Raw genomic sequence first — 23,596 nt, 5'->3', positions numbered from 1 at the left:
AGAGCTGGATTCAGCCCAAGCTGACGGAGTTACGGAGTTAAAGACTTTATTCCAAATCAACACGGTCTCAAAGCAAGGGGAGTTTTACTTCCGGACCGGAGAGGAGGCGGGACTGAGGAGCTCTATAGCTCCAAGCAGAAGCCAAGCTCTTCCACGTTTTCACTATTTAAATATGGTTACGTGAAGTACTTCAACATCCGCACAGTAATATCTTAACTTTACTGCACGGATGTCGAACTACTCCTGGTATTATTATATTATAATATTATTACGCCATACAATATAGTTCCCCTTTTATCCGCTTAGAAAATCCACATTGTTTAATACTTTGTAGTGGAACACTTCACGTAACCATATTTAAATAGGGAAAACGTGGAAGAGCTTGGTAGCTTCTATCTTCACCTGGTTTGGAGCTATAGAGGAGCAGAGGCTAAATGCTAACGCCGTCTGTGCTAACGTGACTGAGGACACGCATGAACACCAGACAGGTACACATGAACTCGTCTAAGGTAAGAACATATCTCAGTATGTTAAAAACGGAGGCCTGTTCCTTTTAAGCGGTGAAAGCCAAAACTGGTTCAGCATCAGATATTTGTAGCCGATACCGGATATCGGCTCCAATATCTGACACCAATATGGGATCGGTGCGTCTCTAGTCTTCATATTCAAAAGTCTGTGGAACAAATGAGTGTAAAAAGGATGTGGAGGCGAGACGGTCACTGAGCACCACATGAACCTCATCATTAGATCCTATACATTATACTGAGAGCAGGTGATAATACAAAGTTATTGCATAATTGACTTCCTTCTGTCGTGCGGCCCTGTTGGTTTCTGGTGCTCAAGTACCACATAAAAACGAGGGCTCCAGGAGTAAGTAGAAGCGACCCCACAGACACACCCCCTTAAGGATGATTTGGTCCCTGAACCAATGAACACATGGACATTTTTACAACATTTGAGACACTGAATCACAAAATGGGAGCAGCTGAACATCCCGTGACATTCTGAGAGTCTGCAGCAGAAACCGAACCCCCGCTGTTTTGTAACATGTGTAGTTTAACAGTCAGTTTGCCGGGACGGCCCCTCCGCCTGAGGGGACGGGCCGGTCGACTGCTGGGACGTTAACTCCTTCTGGACCAGAGCGAACTTGGCCGTGGTCTCGTCTAACTGCGCGGTGACCGTTTCCATCCACGTGTGCAGCTGTGTGCTCAGCGCGCCCATGCCCTGGTCCAGGTTCTCCTGCCGGACTCTCAGCTCCTCCAGTAGGTGCTGCGTGCTTTTACACACCTGGTCCCGCCGGTGTCCAGCGGAGGGCGCTCTCTGACGCAGCATGTAGCCCTCGAACTCTTCAGGGCTCAGGTTGAGAGAAGGGCCGTCCAGTTTTTCAATGAAGGCCACGGCGCACGACTGGAACAGAGGGAGAAATGTGGTCAAGCTCAGGGGAAACGAAGTGAAAGCCAAGTTGGAAAATTAAAACTGGGGAAATTTGGGGCAAAATTGGGAAAAAATATGGAAAATTTGGACATTTTCCCGCCCTTTTGTAAAAAGGAAGTTTCTTGGTTGTTTCACCTCAAATAATAGAAATGCAAAAGAAATGAAATGGAAGGAACATAAATAAATGAACATTATTTTTCTGTTTAATGGTTCTATATGACACATAATTTAGTACCAGTATATTTTTACAAAAAATAACGGTACACTTGGTCTAGGTATGAAAACCTTCGATATTTCACTAAAGATTTAGCTTAATCATCGTACAGATAAGAGATTTGTGGATGATTCAGACACACGCGGGTTTGTGCAGATAAAGGCACAATGAGGACGGTTTCTGCCAGACAAACACATCAGATTAAGAGAACAGATGCTACAAAGCAGCAGACAGGTATCTGAAGCTGCTGGTGCCTCTGGAGTCTCCTGAACATGAAGGTGTAGGACCCTCCAGAGGCTGCAGTTGTGCATAAACCTTCTCTCCGGCCTCCCCTAAACTGTTCACTGAAGCTGAAGCAGAAACGGCTGCAGTGGCTCAGAAATACATGAGGACTCATTTTCAAACAGTCTCGTTCACTGATGAGTAGGGATGGGTACCGTTAATTTTTTTTCGATACCAAGTACTTTAACGATACCTGCTTTTCGGTTCCGGTGCCTTAACGGTACTTTTTTCGATACCAATGTTATTTTAGTTCAATAAAATTAACGTGTATAAAAAGTATCATTCAGGAAAAAGACCGAAAACAGCACAACAAAGGCTCCACAGGAGCAGCAGCGTCGCCTGTAACTGCGTGTTTTCAGCACAATTTCCACTTAAGCCGAGATAAGAGAGAGAAAGGACATTATTCCCTCCTGAGCTGCAGAGTCAGATCCACAGTTTTCTAAACTCACTGCACTTTGACGAAGCGAAAGCTCCACACGTCAAAGATCTTCACATGGTGTGAGCCTCACTCTGTCACTGATCATTTACCAAAACTGGACCAACAATGTCTAATACAGAGTGAGCGCTCACTTTTCTATAAACCAGCCTGGATATTCCCGTCTCTGCAGCTGATGTAAAGTGTAAACCACAGCACGTTAGCTCCGCCCAACAGCACGTAAGCTCCGCCTCCTCCTGTCGCTAAAGGTAAAGACGTCTTTGTCACTGCTTTCAATTTGCCTAAAAACTAAAGTTTCTTATTCAGTCCTGGTTTAGTCCTGGTTTAGTTTAGCTCTGGGTTTTACGACCGGAGTAAGTCCTGGTTTAGACCTGGCTCAGTCCTGACGCGGCTCTGCCATCTCTATTACAAAAGTTTAGTACGTTGTAGCTTCGCCAGTTCATAGGCTACTCCAGTTCTCGCGCCTGTGAAGTCTGTAAGTTATAGTTATAATATGGCTTTTCTTCGCTCCATTTGCGCTGAAGCGGCTCATTATCTGCACATACCTGCATTTTTTAGACTCAATGCGGGTCTGGAGAGAAAAAGAACCGAAAACTGGCACGAAAGAATTTTATTTTTTCGATACCACCCCCGACCGGAGCTTTTCGGTCGGTTCCAAGTAGGTACCGTTTAACGGTGCCCATCCCTACTGATGAGGCCGTGTGACCCTGGATGGTCAGATGGATGGAGTAGTGGATGGTTGGTGAATGGCCACCATGTCCCAACAAGGCTGTGATGTCAGTAAGGGGGGGCGGAGTCATGTTTTGGGCCAGAATCATGGGGAGAGAGCTGGTCAGTCCCTTTAGGATCCCTGAAGGTGTGAAAATGACCTCTTTCTGACTGACCACTGTCTTCTATGGTACAAAAAGAAGAGCCGTGTTTTCCCGAACAACATCATCTTCATCATGACAACGCACCATGTCCTGCTGTAAAGAATACCTCTGCATCACTGGCTGCTATGGGCATAAAAGGAGAGAAACTCATGATGTGGACCCCCTCCTCCCTCATCCTTTCCTGTTGAAATGTTCTATATAAATACAGTTGGATTGGAGAAATGTAATCAGACATCACCCACCAGGTTGGTGAAGAAGTACCCGCTCTCGCCGGCCATCAGGCTGTGGGGGAGGCCGAAGCGGATGACGTACTGCATGTTGGAGTGGAGCCGCGGTGGGTTGGCCTTGAGCAGCACGTACACCAGGCCGGACAGGAAGTCGTCGGCGTTGGCCGGTTCGCTGTTGGAGATGGCCAGGGCCTCGAAGATGTGGTGGCAGCATTTGGACACGCACGTCAGTTTGTCCTGGGGGGCGCGCTTCGCATCCACCTCGATGATGGCTGTCGGAAACAGGACCGTTTAGCAACAGGTGGGAGTAAGTCACTAAAGTCCCAAGTCAAGTCAGGTTTGGATTTGAAGTCTAATTAATATTTAATCGTCACAAAATGTAAAATATTTTGATTGTTCAGTCTACGCACAAAATCACTGGGACAGCATTTTAACCCCTTAACTCCCACCTGAACCGAGCACATTTTCTCTAGTTTGGCAAAACTGAGACAAAAACAATGATGAAAATGTGACAAAATAGTGACGAAAAATTGATGAAAAAGTGGCAAAAATGTCACAAGAAATTGACAAAAAATGTATGAAAAAATGACAAAAATGTGATAAAAATTTGACCAAAAAATTGCAAAAATGTGACAAAAAATTGATTAAAAAATGATAAAAAAATGGATAATTTTTTTTACAAAAATGTGACAAAAAATTAAAAGAATTTGACCAAAAAATTACTAAAATGTGACAAAAAAATGACAAAAAAATTGAAGGAAAAATGACAAAAAAAATGACAAAAATCTGATAAAAATTTGACAAAATAGTGACGAAAAATTGATGAAATAGTGGCAAAATTGTCACAAAAATGTCACAAGAAATTGACAAAAAATGTATGAAAAAATGACAAAAATTTGACCAAAAAATTGCAAAAATGTGACAAAAAATTGATTAAAAAATGATAAAAAATGTATAAAAAAATTTACAAAAATGTGACAAAAAATGACAAAAATTTGACAAAAAAATTACAAAAATGTGACAAAAAATGTGACAAAAAAATGACTAAAATGTGACCAAAAAAAAGACAAAAATGTGATGAAAAAAATGGACAAAAAAATTACAAAAAAATTACAAAAAATTGTAATTTTCCTGCAGTCTGAAAGGTAAATATAAAAATATAAAAAAAATAGATTCTGCACAGCCTTCAGTCCTGCTGTCACTGGGCTCTGTGTGGATGTGGAAAATAGTCGAAATGCTGTAACTTTAACGCTTTAAACACCGAACTGGCCCCAAAACTTTCACAGTTTTCCAACTTTTATTGCAAAGGTTGTTACATCAACATCAGTATATGTTAAAAATTGACTTAAAAGAATTGATGCTGAACTGACACTTTCAAAATAATCTAATGTGGCATTTTCTTTAAGGGGAACGAATGAGGTAAAGTTACTGTAGGTGCTGTAGATACAAGTGTTTTGTTTTTTTTGCAACTGAATTGTTGATTTTATTCTACTAAAATTAGGCTTTTGCCATAGTTACCATTTGTTTTAATATAGCATGTCATTTGCATGGATAGAATCAAATGCAAATGTTGGCTATCGGAAAATAAAGGCAATGAAAAAAAGTAGTAGTAAAAAAGTAGCTAGTATAATTTGCAGTTTTATGTGTGTTTTGTGCTCGACATTGAAGTGTTTGGCCCGCGACTCACAGGCACTTTTTAATTTTGGCCCTCGGAGACAAAAAGTTTGGGCACCCCTGCTTTAACCTTTGGGTAGCGCCACTCCCAGAGCGCCCTCTACCAGAATTGGCTCACCGTAGAAAACTTTTAATGCATCCAAAGAAACACACATTTCCTCCTGCCTTTTCGCGCTGTGTTGATCAGACGTGCTGTGTCGGGAAATTGCGATGGTGACAAACAGAAAAGAGTCATGTGTGTGTTAGTTACCAGTGATGGCAGGCAGAAAGGGGTCTCCCGTGACGCCCGCCTTTGTGTCAGGAAAGGGCACTTCCAACATCTCAGGAGTGACCCAGTTTAAGGACCTGCAAATGCACGACGATTCCTTACTTACTCCTTACGTACTGTCAGTTTTAGCTCAAATCTCATGATCAGCTGGAGGAGCCTGGGTTTAGGGTCAGGTGGAGGTGCTTCATACTGACCTTATCCTCCTCTGCAGAGCCAGGTCCTTTTGTTCATCATCACAGGAGTCATGGCAGAAAACCCACTTGTGCAAACGGGTCATGACCAGCTTCTCCATGTGCTCCATTATCTGGTTCACCTGAGCCTCGGACAAACCTGAAAACGGTCAGAGGAACAAACAGCCACGAGATTAATAATAATAATAATAATAATAATAATAATAATAATAATAATAATAATAAATAAAAATAAATAAATTAACCTCTGAACTACCACTTTAAACAAGTGCATTTTCTCCAGGTACCAGATCTGAAAGCTTCTCGATGCCGATAGGCCAGTGCAACGTCTCATTTGAAAGCTAAGACCTGCATAACAGATTGTAACTTTTTGGTCACGTTGTCACTAGGGATGCACCGATCTGATCCGATATTTAGACACTTCATCTGGCCGATACCGATCCGATACAGTCTTTTTGGATAATTATATTTTTGTGTATATTATACTTTTGAATTTTAAAGCAGTACTAAGTAACTCTTCCCCCTAGAGGCCGTAAGCGCAACTGCAGGTGTAGTAGCAAGTTATGATTTTTTAACTTATTAATTGTCTTGGAGAGTAAATACTACGCTGACAGGAAAGGCGAAGGGAGAGAGGGATACTGTGCATCCAATTATACAATGGAAATATTTTTTTTCACTCAAACTTGGCTGTAAATACTGTTTAAAGTGACGTTAGCCCGCAGTTAGCTTTGCCCGTTAGCATGTTAGCTTCTTCTTCGTGATTACATTAGTGTGTATTGCTTTCTCCGGACCGGTGGCAGTCAAGTTGCAAACATGGTTTTCTGGCCAGAGACACCAGGGGGAGATGAAAGACCCTCCAATCATCCCATAAACACTTGTGTTACCCCCACAGGGACTACGGAGAGGATTTATTAAGGTAAACACGTTCCTTAGTACTGCTTTAAATTAGAAAGTTTTTCAGAAGCAGGTGTTAGCGGCAGGTTAACAATAGTAGACGTTGTTCTGTTGTGATCTACAGTTTCTGTGAATTTGTTTTGGCAGCTCCATCTGAATTCTGTTTTGAAATGTGTCTTGTGAGCCAATGAGGGCTGGGCTCTTATGTGCAAGACACAATAAAAAGAATAAATCAAATCAAATAAATCAGTATCCAGCTTAGCGATAGCATGAAGGCCGTGAATCTGTGGTCCTGGATCTGCAGCGGCTCCAGTCGCAGGTTTACTGCTGTGCTGCGATAACCCCGGGATTCCACATCATCCGCCTGTGCGCTCAGCTCCATTCAGCTCCCCCCGACCCCGAACGGCTGCGACATCAACGCCCACTGTCTCCGCTTCAGTCCGCCCCGGTCCTCTCCGCCAGTGCTCCAGCTCCACGAGGAGCACGCGCACAAAGCAACGACTTTGAGAAATAAAACTCCCAATAAAATAATAAACAACTATTCATAAGCATGCGAGCTATGGCGCGTTAAAGCATGAAGCCTGTGCCCCCCCTCATGTGGCCCCCCTCATGCGCGAGGGAGAGAGAGGCAGAAAAAAAAGTTACGTGAACGAAAGCAACAGAAGCTTAATCGGGTCGTGTGATTGTTTTTGTGATAACAAACTCCCCAGAGGGAATTATCGAGGTCACTTTGTGTGAAATAGTGACATTTTCTTTAAAATAAAGTCCGCTGAAAATGCGGATATTGTTGTCGTTCTCTCTCCCGTTTGGTGCGTCTGAACTGTGGAGCTTGATCCGGCCGGAGCTGACGGGACGCAGACGGACCCGGAAATAGGGTTGATCCGTATTTTTATCATGGCGAGGCGGAGAGGCGACGTAGGCCCCTCGGAGTGGACGATGTGGAATGTTTCTAAACGTTCAACATAGCAACGCATTTGCTGCGGGGGGCGGAGTGGAGCGGGCGAGCACGGAGAACGTGGAATCTGGTGGTAAACCTGGAGCCGCTGCAGATCCAGGACCACAGATCGGATCGGTACATCCCTAATTGTGACTGCGTTCTTATCACATTTTTAACAAGTTTCTATCATGCTTTAATCGCTTTTTTCCTCACTTTTTGGCGCTTTTTCCTGCTTTTTCATCACTCTTAAGTCGTATTTTTGTCGGGGGGGTTTTGTGCTATTGTTACTATTTTAAGGTTTTTTTTCAAGGAGCTTTCAGATCTGGGTAAAGCCGAAAATGTCCTCGGTTAAGAGGTTAAAACGTGAAAGGATTGTAGCCATTGACTAATTTACACCCGCAATCCTGCATTCAAACTCCCCTGTATTTACAATCTTGTGGATGAACAAACTCACCAGTAAAATATTCTGCAAAGGACTGGTAGAAATCCTGGACTAGATCCGACTGCTTCTGCACTGGCAAGTCCTGCGCAGGAGAACGCAGTATTTCAGAAAGTGACGTCGTAAATAATCACAGTCAGTACTACACTCATTACGTGATAGGCTTCCATGGTGTTGAGGAAGGCGGTGCAGCGGGACTGCAGGCGCTGGGAGGGGGCGCTGCGGAGAATCTTCAGGAAACTGGGGAAGTCTCCGGGCTCCAGGCTCTGGTAGGCTTTCAACGCGCTGCCCTGAAGCTCTGTCGACTCTGGAAGTACATCACACATAGGTTGTATTATATTCATATAAACTGCATCACACTGTGTCGCTAGGCTTAGAGGCGCCAACTGATGGTGAAAAAGCAAATTCAACACGATTGAGCTGTTTAAAAGCTGAGAGTGATCATTAAGAAAGAGGAAAACTGCTCCAGATAATGAGAATTAGCCCAACATTCAGCACTATAATCCCACAGGAGCTAATACACAAACTTTCTCCGCAAGTTGAGAAGAGCCAAAGTCCCAGCCTCCGTTATGTGCAACTTCTACAGAGGGACTATAGAGAGCATCCTGACCAGCTCCATCACTGTGAGGTTCTTCTACAGAGGGACTATAGAGAGCACCCTGACCATCACTGTGAGGTTCCTCTACAGAGGGACTATAGAGAGCATCCTGACCAGCATCACTGTGTGGTTCTTCTACAGAGGGACTATAGAGAGCATCCTGACCATCACTGTGAGGTTCTTCTACAGAGGGACTATAGAGAGCATCCTGACCAGCTCCATCACTGTGAGGTTCTTCTACAGAGGGACTATAGAGAGCATCCTGACCAGCTCCATCACTGTGAGGTTCTTCTACAGAGGGACTATAGAGAGCATCCTGACCAGCTCCATCACTGTGAGGTTCTTCTACAGAGGGACTATAGAGAGCATCCTGACCAGCATCACTGTGTGGTTCTTCTACAGAGGGACTATAGAGAGCATCCTGACCATCACTGTGAGGTTCTTCTACAGAGGGACTATAGAGAGCACCCTGACCAGCTCCATCACTGTGAGGTTCTTCTACAGAGGGACGATAGAGAGCATCCTGACCAGCTCTATCACTGTGTGGTTCTTCTACAGAGAGACTATAGAGAGCATCCTGACCAGCTCCATCACTGTGAGGTTCTTCTACAGAGAGACTATAGAGAGCATCCTGACCAGCTCCATCACTGTGTGGTTCTTCTACAGAGGGACTATAAAGAGCATCCTGACCAGCTCCATCACTGTGAGGTTCTTCTACAGAGGGACGATAGAGAGCATCCTGACCAGCTCCATCACTGTGAGGTTCTTCTACAGAGGGACGATAGAGAGCATCCTGACCAGCTCTATCACTGTGTGGTTCTTCTACAGAGAGACTATAGAGAGCATCCTGACCAGCTCCATCACTGTGAGGTTCTTCTACAGAGGGACGATAGAGAGCATCCTGACCAGCTCTATCACTGTGAGGTTCTTCTACAGAGGGACGATAGAGAGCATCCTGACCAGCTCTATCACTGTGTGGTTCTTCTACAGAGAGACTATAGAGAGCATCCTGACCAGCTCCATCACTGTGAGGTTCTTCTACAGAGAGACTATAGAGAGCATCCTGACCAGCTCCATCACTGTGAGGTTCTTCTACAGAGGGACGATAGAGAGCATCCTGACCAGCTCCATCACTGTGAGGTTCTTCTACAGAGGGACTATAGAGAGCGTCCTGACCAGCTCCATCACTGTGAGGTTCTTCTACAGAGGGACTATAGAGAGCGTCCTGACCAGCTCCATCACTGTGAGGTTCTTCTACAGAGGGACTATAGAGAGCATCCTGACCAGCTCCATCACTGTGTGGTTCTTCTACAGAGGGACTATAGAGAGCATCCTGACCAGCTCCATCACTGTGTGGTTCTTCTACAGATGGACTATAGAGAGCATCCTGACCAGCTCCATCACTGTGTGGTTCTTCTACAGAGAGACTATAGAGAGCATCCTGACCAGCTCCATCACTGTGTGGTTCTTCTACAGAGGGACTATAGAGAGCATCCTGACCAGCTCCATCACTGTGAGGTTCTTCTACAGAGGGACTATAGAGAGCATCCTGACCACCTCCATCACTGTGTGGTTCTTCTACAGAGGGACTATAGAGAGCATCCTGACCAGCTCCATCACTGTGAGGTTCTTCTACAGAGGGACGATAGAGAGCATCCTGACCAGCTCTATCACTGTGTGGTTCTTCTACAGAGGGACTATAGAGAGCATCCTGACCAGCTCCATCACTGTGAGGTTCTTCTACAGAGGGACGATAGAGAGCATCCTGACCAGCTCTATCACTGTGTGGTTCTTCTACAGAGGGACTATAGAGAGCATCCTGACCAGCTCTATCACTGTGAGGTTCTTCTACAGAGGGACTATAGAGAGCATCCTGACCAGCTCTATCACTGTGTGGTTCTTCTACAGAGGGACTATAGAGAGCATCCTGACCAGCTCTATCACTGTGTGGTTCTTCTACAGAGGGACTATAGAGAGCATCCTGACCAGCTCTATCACTGTGAGGTTCTTCCACAGAGGGACTATAGAGAGCATCCTGACCAGCTCCATCACTGTGAGGTTCTTCTACAGAGGGACGATAGAGAGCATCCTGACCAGCTCTATCACTGTGTGGTTCTTCTACAGAGGGACTATAGAGAGCATCCTGACCAGCTCTATCACTGTGAGGTTCTTCTACAGGAGGGACTATAGAGAGCATCCTGACCAGCTCTATCACTGTGAGGTTCTTCTACAGGAGGGACAATAGAGAGCATCCTGACCAGCTCCATCACTGTGAGGTTCTTCCACAGAGGGACTATAGAGAGCATCCTGACCAGCTCTATCACTGTGAGGTTCTTCTACAGGAGGGACTATAGAGAGCATCCTGACCAGCTCCATCACTGTGAGGTTCTTCCACAGAGGGACTATAGAGAGCATCCTGACCAGCTCTATCACTGTGTGGTTCTTCTACAGAGGGACTATAGAGAGCATCCTGACCATCACTGTGAGGTTCTTCTACAGAGGGACTATAGAGAGCATCCTGACCAGCTCCATCACTGTGAGGTTCTTCTACAGAGGGACTATAGAGAGCATCCTGACCATCACTGTGAGGTTCTTCTACAGAGGGACCATAGAGAGCATCCTGACCAGCTCTATCACTGTGTGGTTCTTCTACAGAGGGACGATAGAGAGCATCCTGACCAGCTCCATCACTGTGAGGTTCTTCTACAGAGGGACTATAGAGAGCGTCCGGACCAGCTCCATCACTGTGAGGTTCTTCTACAGAGGGACTATAGAGGGACCAGCTCCATCACTGTGTGGTTCTTCTACAGAGGGACTATAGAGAGCATCCTGACCATCTCCATCACTGTGAGGTTCTTCTACAGAGGAACTATAGAGGGACCAGCTCCATCACTGTGTGGTTCTTCTACAGAGGGACTATAGAGAGCATCCTGACCAGCTCCATCACTGTGTGGTTCTTCTACAGAGGGACTATAAAGAGCATCCTGACCAGCTCTATCACTGTGTGGTTCTTCTACAGAGGGACTATAGAGAGCATCCTGACCAGCTCCATCACTGTGTGGTTCTCCTACAGAGGGACTATAGAGGGACCAGCTCCATCACTGTGAGGTTCTTCTACAGAGAGACTATAGAGAGTAGGGATGGGCACCGTTAAACGGTTCCTACTTGGAACCGACCGAAAAGCTCCGGTCGGGGGCGGTATCGAAAAATTTTAATTCTTTCGGTGCCAACTTTCGGTTCTTTTTCTCTCCAGACGTCAATATGTGACCCTCAGTGAGTCTCAAAAAAGCTACATGAACGTGTGCGCAGATACTGACCCGCTTCAGCGCAAATGGAGCGAAGCAAAGACATATTTTATAGATGTAACTTATAGCGAAGCAAAACTTGCTAAACTTCTGTAATAGAGATGACAGAGCCGTGGTCTGCGTCAGGACTGAGCAGGACTGAGCCAGGACGTGGACTACACCGGGTAAAACCCAGAGCTAAACAAAACCAGTTATAAACCAGGACTAGACCAGGACTGAATAAGAAACTTGAGCTTTTAGTCAAACTGAAAAGCAAAAAAGAGCAGTGACAACAAGAAATACGTCTTTACCTTTAGCGACAGACCCGGAGGCTGAGCTTACGTGCTCTTGTTTACAACTTTCCAGCAGCTGCAGCGACAGGAATATCAAAGATTGTTTGTTGTTTGTTGAAAGTGAGCGCTCACTCTGTATTAGACATTGTTGGTCCAGTTTTGGTAAATTGTTAGTGGCAGAGTGAGGCTCACACCATGTAAGGATCTTTGACTGTGAAGTTGCTTTTGCTTCGTCGAACAGCGCAGTGTGTTTAGAAAAGTTTAGCTGAAAGAAAACCATGTCCTGATGTGGATCTGTCCTGTCTCTGCAGCTTAAGAGGTAAAAACGTCCTTTCTTTCTTTTTATTACTGCTAAAGTGGAAATTGTGCTCAAAACATGAAGTCACAGGCGACGCTGCTGCTCCTGTGTAGCTTCTGCGGTGCCGTTTTAGGATTTTTTCCTGAACTATACTTTTAATACACGTTATTTTTATTGAATTAAAATAACATAGATATCGAAAAAAGTACCGTTAAGGCACCGGAACCGAAAAGCAGGTATCGTTAAAGTACTTGGTATCGAAAAAAAACGAACGGTACCCATCCCTAATAGAGAGCGTCCTGACCAGCTCCATCACTGTGTGGTTCTCCTACAGAGGGACTATAGAGAGCGTCCTGACCAGCTCTATCACTGTGAGGTTCTCCTACAGAGGGACTATAGAGAGCATCCTGACCATCACTGTGTGTTTCTTCTACAGAGGGACTATAGAGAGCATCCTGACCAGCTCCATCACTGTGAGGTTCTTCTACAGAGGGACTATAGATAGTCTAAGAACAGTTTCATACACAAGGCCATCGGGAAGCTGAACTCCCTCCCTTCCCTGCCCTCCCTGTGCTTCCACCCCTCTCCCCCCACCCCCTGCTCCACCACCAAGGACGAGAGAACTGTGAAATGAATTGACAAATATAATCTTTGAATCTTTGAATAGAAGCAAATGAATGAGAATGAATGAGAAGTGTCAGTGAGACAACCAAGTAAATATGAAGTCACTGACCAATATCACGATAATATTATTGCGATAATTCAATTCACCATTAATTAACCGTAATTAACTTGTTTTTCAGCAGATTGTGTCAAAAGAAGACTTGAAAAAAAGCCTACATCAGGACCAAAACAAGAACTAAGTTAGTAAATGTTTAACTGAAACTGAACTTTTAAACATTTATAAGTTCAATGCATTGTTTGTTTTTGGCTGAGTTTACAACAAAAAAAAAGTCAGATGTCGTCAGATCGTCATAATTCTGTGACAAGGACAGTTTGGCGACACATTGTGCAGCCCTGCCCTTGTTTACTGTCCTAACGTGAGGCTGAGCTCCTTAGTGCCAGAGGCTGTTTGTTAAGTGAACAGACCAAACAGAAAGAGGCCTTAATGTGTCCTAATGTGTAGAATGAGCTCAGACCAGTTCACCACAACTGCACTTTCACACAAAAAGGTGTTAAATCAGGTCCCAAGTGCCGTCATACACGAGCTTAAAGGGGGGGTGTTATGCAAAATGGACTTTTTCAAGCTTTCCATCATGTTATTATGTCATTCCCTCATTAAAAACATGCCTGAAGTGTTGCCTTGGCACATTCACGTATTTTTGAGTAATCTGTAAAAACTCTGATGGCGGCCATTTTAGGGATAGGTTTGCCCGAGTCCTCCTAGGAACGCCCCCACCTCCTGGAGACGCCTCCGAGCTTTCGTCACCAGCCGAGTAACCAACCACTGCTCCTCAGCAGAACCCCCTCCCCACTGATGCCACAGACAGCGTGTGGAGGGGGCGTGTCTGAAAGGCTCAGAGGTTCTTAAAGAGACAGAGGCCTATTTCAAGACATTCACTACAGCCATTTTGAGAGAGCAATTTTATACAAGACAGTTATTCTAATTTACTGCATTTACAGACCAACAGAAGGTTTGGTCATCATTGTAGTGTGATATAGACTGGTGCTATGTGATTGAAAAAAGCAGAATACCCCCTCTTTAATATAGAAGCTGCAGTTACACATATGACCTGAGGTGGCAGTAGCGAGTATAAAATGACAAACTTGCATCTCGCCCCTTTAAGCTGAGACACCTCTTAATTTTAGTCAAAGTGATATTTTTTCCGACTAAAATTGGACTAAAACTATATTAAAAGTTTTATACGAGACTAAAACTATGACTAAAATGTCCAGATATTTTAGTCGACTAAAATAAGACTAAATAAAAATGAAAAGGAGAGACTAAAATCATCCAAACTTCTATTGACCGTCTGAAAGAGCCTCAGATCATGTAAATTCTCAGCCAAAGGATCAGCTCTGAGCTTTGTTCATGTGGAGCAGCTCCATGAAGCAGAGGAACAAGATTAAATATGATTATAATGAATATTATCAATGCAAAGTCGACTAAATTCGTCTTAAATTTAGTCGACTAAATTTACTTGCAATTTTAGTCGACTAAAACTAAACTCAAATTTAAGATTTTTTTTGACTAAAACTAGACTAAAATTGAACTACATTTTCGTCAAAAGACTAAAACTAAATTGAAATATGTTGTCAAAATGAACACTGCTGAGGAGATCATCCGTACCTTGTTTGGGCGAAGTGGAGCCGCCCCAGAAGAGCCTCCGCACCGTGTCAATGCGCCGAGCCTTCTCCGTGTTCTTCTTCTCCTCAAACTTGGAGAAGTCGACGGGCGCTCGATCATTGTTGGGTCTGAGTGTTAAACAGACGCACACGTTTAGTTATTGTGACTCTTTACAGTGTTTCGGGGGGTTGGGGGGCAGTACCTGAGGTCCTGCCGGTGAGCGTCTGTCGAGCGGGCGCGCTCTCTCCAGCATTTGGAACAATAGCCTTGCCACGCCGGGTTCCCGTAAAACCCACAGGAGTTCTTACACAGAAGCTCCTGCTGGGACATTCGGATCCCTCTTTGCTTGTCCGTCCACATCGTTAGGCTTCAGTCAGCTGTGAAGAAGAAGAACATTCAGTCAGCTGTGAGGGAGAAGAACATTCAGTCAGCTGTGAAGGAAGAAGAACATTCAGTCAGCTGTGATGAGGAAGAAGAACATTCAGTCAGCTGTGAAGGAAGAAGAACATTCAGTCAGCTGTGATGAGGAAGAAGAACATTCAGTCAGCTGTGAGGAAGAAGAACATTCAGTCAGCTGTGAAGAACATTCAGTCAGCTGTGATGAAGAAGAACATTCAGTCAGCTGTGAGGAAGAAGAACATTCAGTCAGCTGTGAGGAAGAAGAACATTCAGTCAGCTGTGAGGAAGAACATTCAGTCAGCTGTGAAGGAAGAAGAACATTCAGTCAGCTGTGAAGGAAGAAGAACATTCAATCAGCTGTGAAGGAAGAAGAACATTAAGTCAGCTGTGATGATGAAGAAGAACATTCAGTCAGCTGTGAAGGAAGAAGAACATTCAATCAGCTGTGAAGGAAGAAGAACATTCAGTCAGCTGTGAAGGAAGAAGAACATTCAGTCAGCTGTGAGGAAGAAGAACATTCAATCAGCTGTGAAGGAAGAAGAACATTAAGTCAGCTGTGAAGGAAGAAGAACATTCAGTCAGCTGTGAGGAGGAAGAACATTCAGTCAGCTGTGAGGAAGAAGAACATTCAGTCAGCTGTGAAGGAAGAAGAACATTCAGTCAGCTGTGAAGGAAGAACATTCAGTCAGCTGTGATGAGGAAGAACATTCAGTCAGCTGTGAGGAAGAAGAACATTCAGTCAGCTGTGAAGGGAGAACATTTGGTCAGCTGTGAAGAAGAAGAACATTCAGTCAGCTGTGAAGAAGAAGAACATTCAGTCAGCTGTGAAGAAGAAGAACATTCAGTCAGCTGTGAAGGAAGAAGAACATTCAGTCAGCTGTGAAGGAAGAAGAACATTCAGTCAGCTGTGAGGAAGAAGAACATTCAATCAGCTGTGAGGAAGAGGAACATTCAGTCAGCTGTGAGGAAGAAGAACATTCAGTCAGCTGTGAGGAAGAACATTCAGTCGACTGTGAAAGAACAAATGCCCGTCAATAACGATAAGCAAAAGTAACAATCAGTGTTTTGATGAGGGCGGTCGAATTTATCTTAATCAAATTTAACCAAGCGCATTTTCTCCACGAAAAATGACAAATGACAAAAAAGAAATGAAAAAGTGGCAAAAATTTGATCGGAAATTTTAAGGAAAAAGCTCCGTTTAGATCATAATGATAATAATAATGGCTTACACTTGTATTGCTCTTTACAAGCCTGTGCTACCAAGTTTCTCAAAGCACTGCCATTTTTCATTCACGCCATACTCGGTGGTGGTAAGCTGCTGTTGTAGCCATAGCTGCCCTAGTGTAGACTGACGGAAGTGAGGCTGCCAGTCCCTCCGTTACAGATTACATTTACAACAATACGCCTGGCACAACCTCCCATATATTTTATATATTAGGACTAAATAAATAGATGTCAGTTAAAAGCTAAGCTAAATAAGTGGGTCTTGAGCTGCTCTTAAAAACCTGAACGTTCTCTGCAGCCCTGAGCTCCTCCTCAGGTCTGAGCTCCTCCTCAGGCCTGAGCTCCTCCTCAGGTCTGAGCTCCTCCTCAGGTCTGAGCTCCTCCTCAGCCCTGAGCTCCTCCTCAGGTCTGAGCTCCTCCTCAGGTCTGAGCTCCTCCTCAGGTCTGAGCTCCTCCTCAGCCCTGAGCTCCTCCTCAGCCCTGAGCTCCTCCTCAGGTCTGAGCTCCTCCTCAGGTCTGAGCTCCTCCTCAGGTCTGAGCTCCTCCTCAGGTCTGAGCTCCTCCTCAGGTCTGAGCTCCTCCTCAGGTCTGAGCTCCTCCTCAGGTCTGAGCTCCTCCTCAGGCCTGAGCTCCTCCTCAGCCCTGAGCTCCTCCTCAGCCCTGTGCTCCTCCTCAGCCCTGAGCTCCTCCTCAGGCCTGAGCTCCTCCTCAGGCCTGAGCTCCTCCTCAGGCCTGAGCTCCTCCTCAGGTCTGAGCTCCTCCTCAGGTCTGAGCTCCTCCTCAGGTCTGAGCTCCTCCTCAGGTCTGAGCTCCTCCTCCGGTCTGAGCTCCTCCTCAGGTCTGAGCTCCTCCTCAGGTCTGAGCTCCTCCTCAGCCCTGAGCTCCTCCTCCGGGCGGCACAGTAGCGCAGCGTTTAGTGCTCTCGCTTCACAGCTAGAAGGTCCGGGTTCGATTCCCACCAGGGACGGGGCCTTTCTGTGTGGAGTTTGCATGTTCTCCCCGTGTCTGCGTAGGTTTCCTCCGGGTACTCCGGTTTCCCCTACCACTAAAAACATGCACAATAGGCCAGGATGAATGATGTATGTGAGTGAATGTATGGTGGTGTCAGAGGGTCCGTTGGCGCAGACGTGTGTAGTCGCGAAACCGCCTCTGACAGTCTCCCCCAGGGGAAACTGAAGCTACAAACGTAGTTTACCACCACCGAGTGTGGAATGAATGTACATTGTCTCATGTGAAGCGATTTGTGACTATATGTCTGTGAAAGGCGCTATATAAATAAAGATCTTCTTCTTCTTCCTCAGGTCTGAGCTCCTCCTCAGGTGGTTCCAGAGGCGAGGGCCGTGATACTGAGTCTTTTTGTTGACTTTAGGAATAACTAGGAGACCCTGCCGGAGGAGCGAAGGGGTCGTGAAGGTTCGTAAGGTAAAAGCAGTTCTGAAAGACCAAGACCATTAAGACGTTTAAAAGCCATTAAAATAACTTTAAAATCGATCCTGAGACACACGGGGCCAATGCAGCGATTCTCAAACCGGTGTAACGTGGTCCCGCCTCCTGGTCTTCGTCAGGACACAAGCTGCTGAAGTTTGTAAAAGTTGTAAAACCTGAGATCCTCTTTCTGAGAAGACCAGAAAGCAGGGCATTACAGTAGCACAGGCCTCCAGCTTTTTATCCGAGTTCAGCCAGGCCCTTCCTCTACTGAGATCTGACGGGATCAGGCCCAGATCAGTTCTGTGGATCTTAGCTTTCAAATGAGGCGTCACACCGGCCGAGGCTGTGGGCTCCAGTCGAGAAGCTTTTAGATTTGGGTGAAACTGAACATATGCTCGGGTAAAAGGTTGTAATGTTCACTGAAAGACAAACTAAACTCAGAATAGTTCTAGCCAGTGCAGCCCTGGGATTGTCATTCAGATTTTCCAAAACACACCCAGGAAAAGGAATCTATTGAGGCCACAGTGAAACATGAACAGCTTCAGTCACACCAGAATGACCTTTCAGAGCAGCAGAGAGAGGTTTATGTTGCAAAGTTAGCAGAGTTTACACATAATAAGACAACATGGAGACGAGATATTTAATCTAGCAGCTCTGTATCAAAGTATTTGCCACTTATGGAGACTTGGGGATGGAGTTCACAGACACAAACACCAAAGCTAGCACAGCATAAGGGTCTTTTGAGACTAAGGGTAAAGCCTCGCAGCCTGACAGTCAGCTGAGGGATGAGATTAGAGCAACAGGCTAATGTTAGCACACACAAGTACATTTATATAAGCGCTATTCCACTGAAACGCCGAGTTACACATGTATGCTAATGTCAAACACACGGAACTCACCTGCTATCCGACAAAAACATGAGGCACTTCACTCGAAAAGGAGACTTTTGTAGCTTCAGTTAACTTTTCGAAGCGAGTTTGTTACGGTTTTCCTGATCCCAGACCACAGAGACAGAGATGTAGTTACGGTAAAAACGGATAAAAAGGCAAAGTTTGGAGGAGACGAGGGAAGTCGGAGGCGGTTTAGCCGAAAGTGTAGCAGCTGCTTCAGGGAACCGGAAGTGGATTCAGACGGACTTCATGTTTTTTTTAACGACAAACATGAGAAAGACACGGTTTATTCATCAGAGACTTTGATTCAGACTCGATATGTTTTATTGTGTCGGTGGATTTAGCTTTAATCATAACACTGAGGAACTTAAACCATGACGTGCTTTTATTGTGAAGGTCCGCGCAGGAAACGTGCTCTGAGTTCATTAACCTCTTAACTCCCACCTGAACCGAGCTCATTTTCTCCAGTTTGGCTTTACCCTAATCAAAAAGCTTCTTGGGAAAAAAGCACCAAAGCAGCCACAAAGAAATGAGAAGAAAACAAGGATGTAAACGCAACAAAAAAATGCCAAAGAGTGAACAAAAAATGGACAAAAAAATGACAAAAAATTGAAAAAAATGACGAAAAAATGACAAAAATGTGACAAAAAAATTACAAAAATGTGATAAAAATATGACAAAAAAAACGACAAAATTTTTTACAAAAAATGTGGTAAAAAATTGACCAAAACATGACAAAAAAGTTACAAAAATGAGTTGAATACTCACTTAAAAAATCTGATGACAAAAGTTCAACCAACAAGTGAAAAAAAAATTGAAAAAAAATGTGAGAAAACATCAACAAAAAAATTGACAAAAACTGAACAAAAATTTGACAAAAATGTGAAAAAAAGAAAGAAAAAAAAAACATAAAAGGTGACACAACACAGCAACAACGCGAGGAAAAAGATACGTTTTGCGGGACTTAGCTTTCAAATGAGGTGTTTCACAGGCCTATAGCCAAAGAGGACAGCATGCATTCGGTTTAGGCGGGTGGTAAGAGGTTAAACAACGGTTTAAAAATACTAATAATATTCAGGGAAATACTAGATTTGAACGTGAGGGGCCTGGATGAATTAAGAAGAACTAATATCATATTTCCAGGGAGATGAAGGAATTTGCTTAATTATTATATCTATAGTTGTGACAAAAAATAGATGCCAGTTTTTTTATTTTTTTTATTTATTTATTTATTTTTTATTACAACTTCTAAGTAGAAACGTCGTGCCCAAAGTTATTATATTGTATCTATGGCCCAAAGGACGGCTGTTTCTTGAATATTAAAACATAGTATCAAAGATCAGCCTCTGCTCAATGTCCCGTCATTTGTTTTTAACCTCTTAACTCCCACCTGAACCTGTTTTCTCCTGTTCTCCAAATTCTCCAATTCTAAAAGCTTCTTCAAAATATCGACAAAAAACGAGAAGACAATGAGGATGTAAATTGAAAAAAATGACAAAAATTCAGCAAAAAAGTGACAAAAATCCAGCAAAAAAGCAACAAAAATCCAGCAAAAAAGTGACAAAAATTTAGTACAAAAGTGACAAAAATCCAGCAAAAAAGTGACAAAAATTTAGTAAAAAAGTGACAAAAATTCAGCAAAAAAGAGACAAAAATCCAGCAAAAAAGAGACAAAAATCCAGCAAAAAAGTGACAAAAAATTAGTAAAAAAGTGACAAAAATCCAGCAAAAAAGTGACAAAAATCCAGCAAAAAAGTGACAAAAATCCAGCAAAAAAGAGACAAAAATCCAGCAAAAAAGTGACAAAAATCCAGCAAAAAAATGACAAAAATCCAGCAAAAAAGCAACAAAAATCCAGCAAAAAAGTGACAAAAATCCAGCAAAAAAGCAACAAAAATCCAGCAAAAAAGTGACAAAAATTTTGTAAAAAAGTGACAAAAATCCAGCAAAAAAGCAACAAAAATCCAGCAAAAAAGTGACAAAAATCCAGCAAAAAAGCGACAAAAATCCAGCAAAAAAGTGACAAAAATCCAGCAAAAAAGTGACAAAAATCCAGCAAAAAAGCGACAAAAATCCAGCAAAAAAGTGACAAAAATCCAGCAAAAAAAGACAAAAATCCAGCAAAAAAGCGACAAAAATCCAGCAAAAAAGTGACAAAAATTTAGTAAAAAAGTGACAAAAATCCAGCAAAAAAGTGACAAAAATCCATCAAAAAAGCGACAAAAATCCAGCAAAAAAGTGACAAAAATCCAGCAAAAAAGTGACAAAAATCCAGCAAAAAAGTGACAAAAATCCAGCAAAAAAGTGACAAAAATCCAGCAAAAAAGTGACAAAAATCCAGCAAAAAAGCGACAAAAATCCAGCAAAAAAGTGACAAAAATCCAGCAAAAAAGTGACAAAAATCCAGCAAAAAAGTGACAAAAATCCAGCAAAAAAGCGACAAAAATCCAGCAAAAAAGTGACAAAAATCCAGCAAAAAAGTGACAAAAATCAATCAAAAAAGTGACAAAAATCAATCAAAAAAGCGACAAAAATCCAGCAAGAAAGCGACAAAAATCCAGCAAAAAAGTGACAAAAATCCAGCAAAAAAGTGACAAAAATCCAGCAAAAAAGTGACAAAAATCCATCAAAAAAGCGACAAAAATCCAGCAAAAAAGTGACAAAAATCCATCAAAAAAGCGACAAAAATCCAGCAAAAAAGTGACAAAAATCCAGCAAAAAAGTGACAAAAATCCAGCAAAAAAGTGACAAAAATTCAGCAAAAAAGTGACAAAAGAGCAGCAAAAAATGTGATAAAACAGCACAAAAGTGCCATAAAAAAGAGACAAAATAAAAACACATAAGGGAAATAAAAAGTGACGACAACGGCAAAGAGGAGAGAATGCATTTGGTTTTGGCGGGTGGTAAGAGGTTAATTAAAACAGTCCAAAGTAGGACAGTTGTTTTTTAATAACTTTGTTGCAAATAGGAATGGTCACCGATGCAATACTCGACTCGTGGGGAACTCTATGCCCAGATGGACGACTGTTTTATTGTTGTTTTATCCTACACTTGATCAAGTATTTGATCATATGCATTATAAATGTATATCCACATCTGTGTATTGTCTATCTCTAAAGCAGCACGACCTGTTTTAACCACTTACATGTACTTGAAAAATGTACTTGTAAAACTTGCCAAACAAGCAGGTTTTGCCTGGTGTGACTGTCACCACTTCCCAGTTTAAGATCTGACGGGAAGTATCGCCTTTGGCTAAAAACAAATCGGCACCAACATCCAAAGGAACCTGCGTGCTGGATCCAAAATAAGTAGTAGGATAGTTTCTTACACCATGAAGCTATAGATTTGCTACATGTGACGTTCATCAGACATAAGAAGCTCATAAAGGAGTGTCTTTGGCCCTTTAAGAAGAGAATTGGATGATTCTCGAAACGTCAACAACTCTGCACAATAAATGTCCAGTTGAAGATTATTTATTTTGTGTTGTATCTTTCTGGATGATTTAAGATGTATTTGTTGTTCCAGCCTGTCAGACTGTAATTAAAATAGCACAGGGAAGAGGAAGCAATAATGTACTGACACTCCCTTACCTGGCAACTGGTCACCTTATTAGTAAAGTATGAATCAGCACAGCTGCTCATAAAAGAAAGTACATTTACCGTAGGTGACATTTTCCACCACTTCCTTATATAAGAACTACGGGCCAGGGGACATGGATGCAGGGGCGGACTGGGACTGAAAAACAGCCCTGGATTCTGACCAGCCTGGCCCAAATTAGCGTAATTGTGCACTTCCACAAATATATATTTTAACCTCTTACCCCCCGCCTTAACACTAACGAGTGCATTTTCCCCAGTTCGGCTTTTTATTATTATTTTTTTATTGGCATCATCAGCAAAAAGAACGGGAAAGGTGGTCGTAGAAACAGAAGCAAAATTATTAATATAAATGATAAATAATAAAGGTCCCAAAATTGACCCTTGTGGTGCACCATACTCCACGGATTTCCTTTTAGATTCATGTGTTTTTATACTGGGCTTTACTCAAATCTAAAAGGTCCTCCACTGGAGAGCAACAATGCAACGCCTCATTTGAAAGCTAAGACCTACAAAAGTGAGGGAAACTTTTCGTCACGTCGCCACATTTTTGTCATATTTTTGTTGTTTTTTTAATCATTTTTTCTATAATTTTTTGTTGTGTTTTTCTTACGTTTTTGTAGGGTTTTTTGTCCGTGTTTCTCTCATGTTTTTGTTGACTTTTCATCCGCTTTTTCTCGCTATTTTGATGCTTTTCTTTTTAGCTTTTAGATTTGGGTAAAGCTCGGTTGAGGCGGGACTGGTGGCCCTTCTGTGCTCTTACAGAATGGACATATGGCCAGTCCGCCCCTGCATGGATGAGGTTAAAAAGTGGGGTTATCTCAGGCCATGAGTTACTGTCTCGTTCCCCCCCTGACTTAGAAAATCAGGACCCCGACATAATGACCCCCTTTTTATTATTATTTTTTATCTCATCCGTGTCCCCTGTCGGGCTCCGTAGCTGTTTTTGCTGGTTTACTGAGGTCCTTAAACCATTAAACTGTTAAATGTTTAACAGATTCTTCCTGTCACTCAGAGAGTAGAATTTAAAACAGCTCTGCTTGTTACAAGTCATGGTTTAGCCTCAAAGTCTCTGACATGTGACAGCCGCATGAACCATCTCAGGGAGGGGGCTCCTGGTGGTTTCTAGGGTCAGGATCAGTGCTTCATTTGATCCCCTGTTTGGAGGAGCGCATTCCCCCATTTTCAGTTTTTCAGGGTAGAAGATCCGGGAAATGTTTAGGAAGATCCGGTAAAGATTTGATCTGATATAATGGTGTTTAACCTCTTAACTCCCGCCTGAACCGAGAGGATCTTTTTCCTCACGTCATCAGATTTTTTTTCCATCATTTTTTTGTTGGGTGTTCAACTCATTTTTGTAACTTTTTTGTCATTTTTTGTCACATTTTTGTCATTTTTTCTTCATTTTTTTTGTCATTTTTGTCACATTTT

General features: G+C 43.2%; 1 protein-coding gene across 1 annotated transcript; it reads right to left on the bottom strand.

The window, feature by feature from the left end:
- Window positions 1–1,056: 1,056 nt before the first annotated feature.
- On the bottom strand, window positions 1,057–18,625 carry LOC306977964 (rab5 GDP/GTP exchange factor-like; the record flags this gene model as incomplete). The annotated part of the gene is made up of 9 exons (XM_079576408.1): window positions 18,579–18,625; window positions 14,831–15,005; window positions 14,632–14,756; window positions 8,024–8,175; window positions 7,884–7,953; window positions 5,602–5,737; window positions 5,390–5,484; window positions 3,481–3,737; window positions 1,057–1,407 (listed from the first exon to the last, which is right to left on the bottom strand). Exons 2-9 carry the CDS (start codon window positions 14,986–14,988, stop codon window positions 1,057–1,059), a joined length of 1,344 nt encoding a protein of 447 aa, XP_079432534.1. The 5' UTR covers window positions 14,989–15,005; window positions 18,579–18,625.
- Window positions 18,626–23,596: the final 4,971 nt, after the last annotated feature.

Source organism: Gobius niger (genome assembly GCF_951799975.1).
Source record: "Gobius niger genome assembly, chromosome: 1".
Taxonomy (NCBI): Eukaryota; Metazoa; Chordata; class Actinopteri; order Gobiiformes; family Gobiidae; genus Gobius; species Gobius niger.
This window is presented reverse-complemented; position numbering and strand designations above follow the sequence as displayed.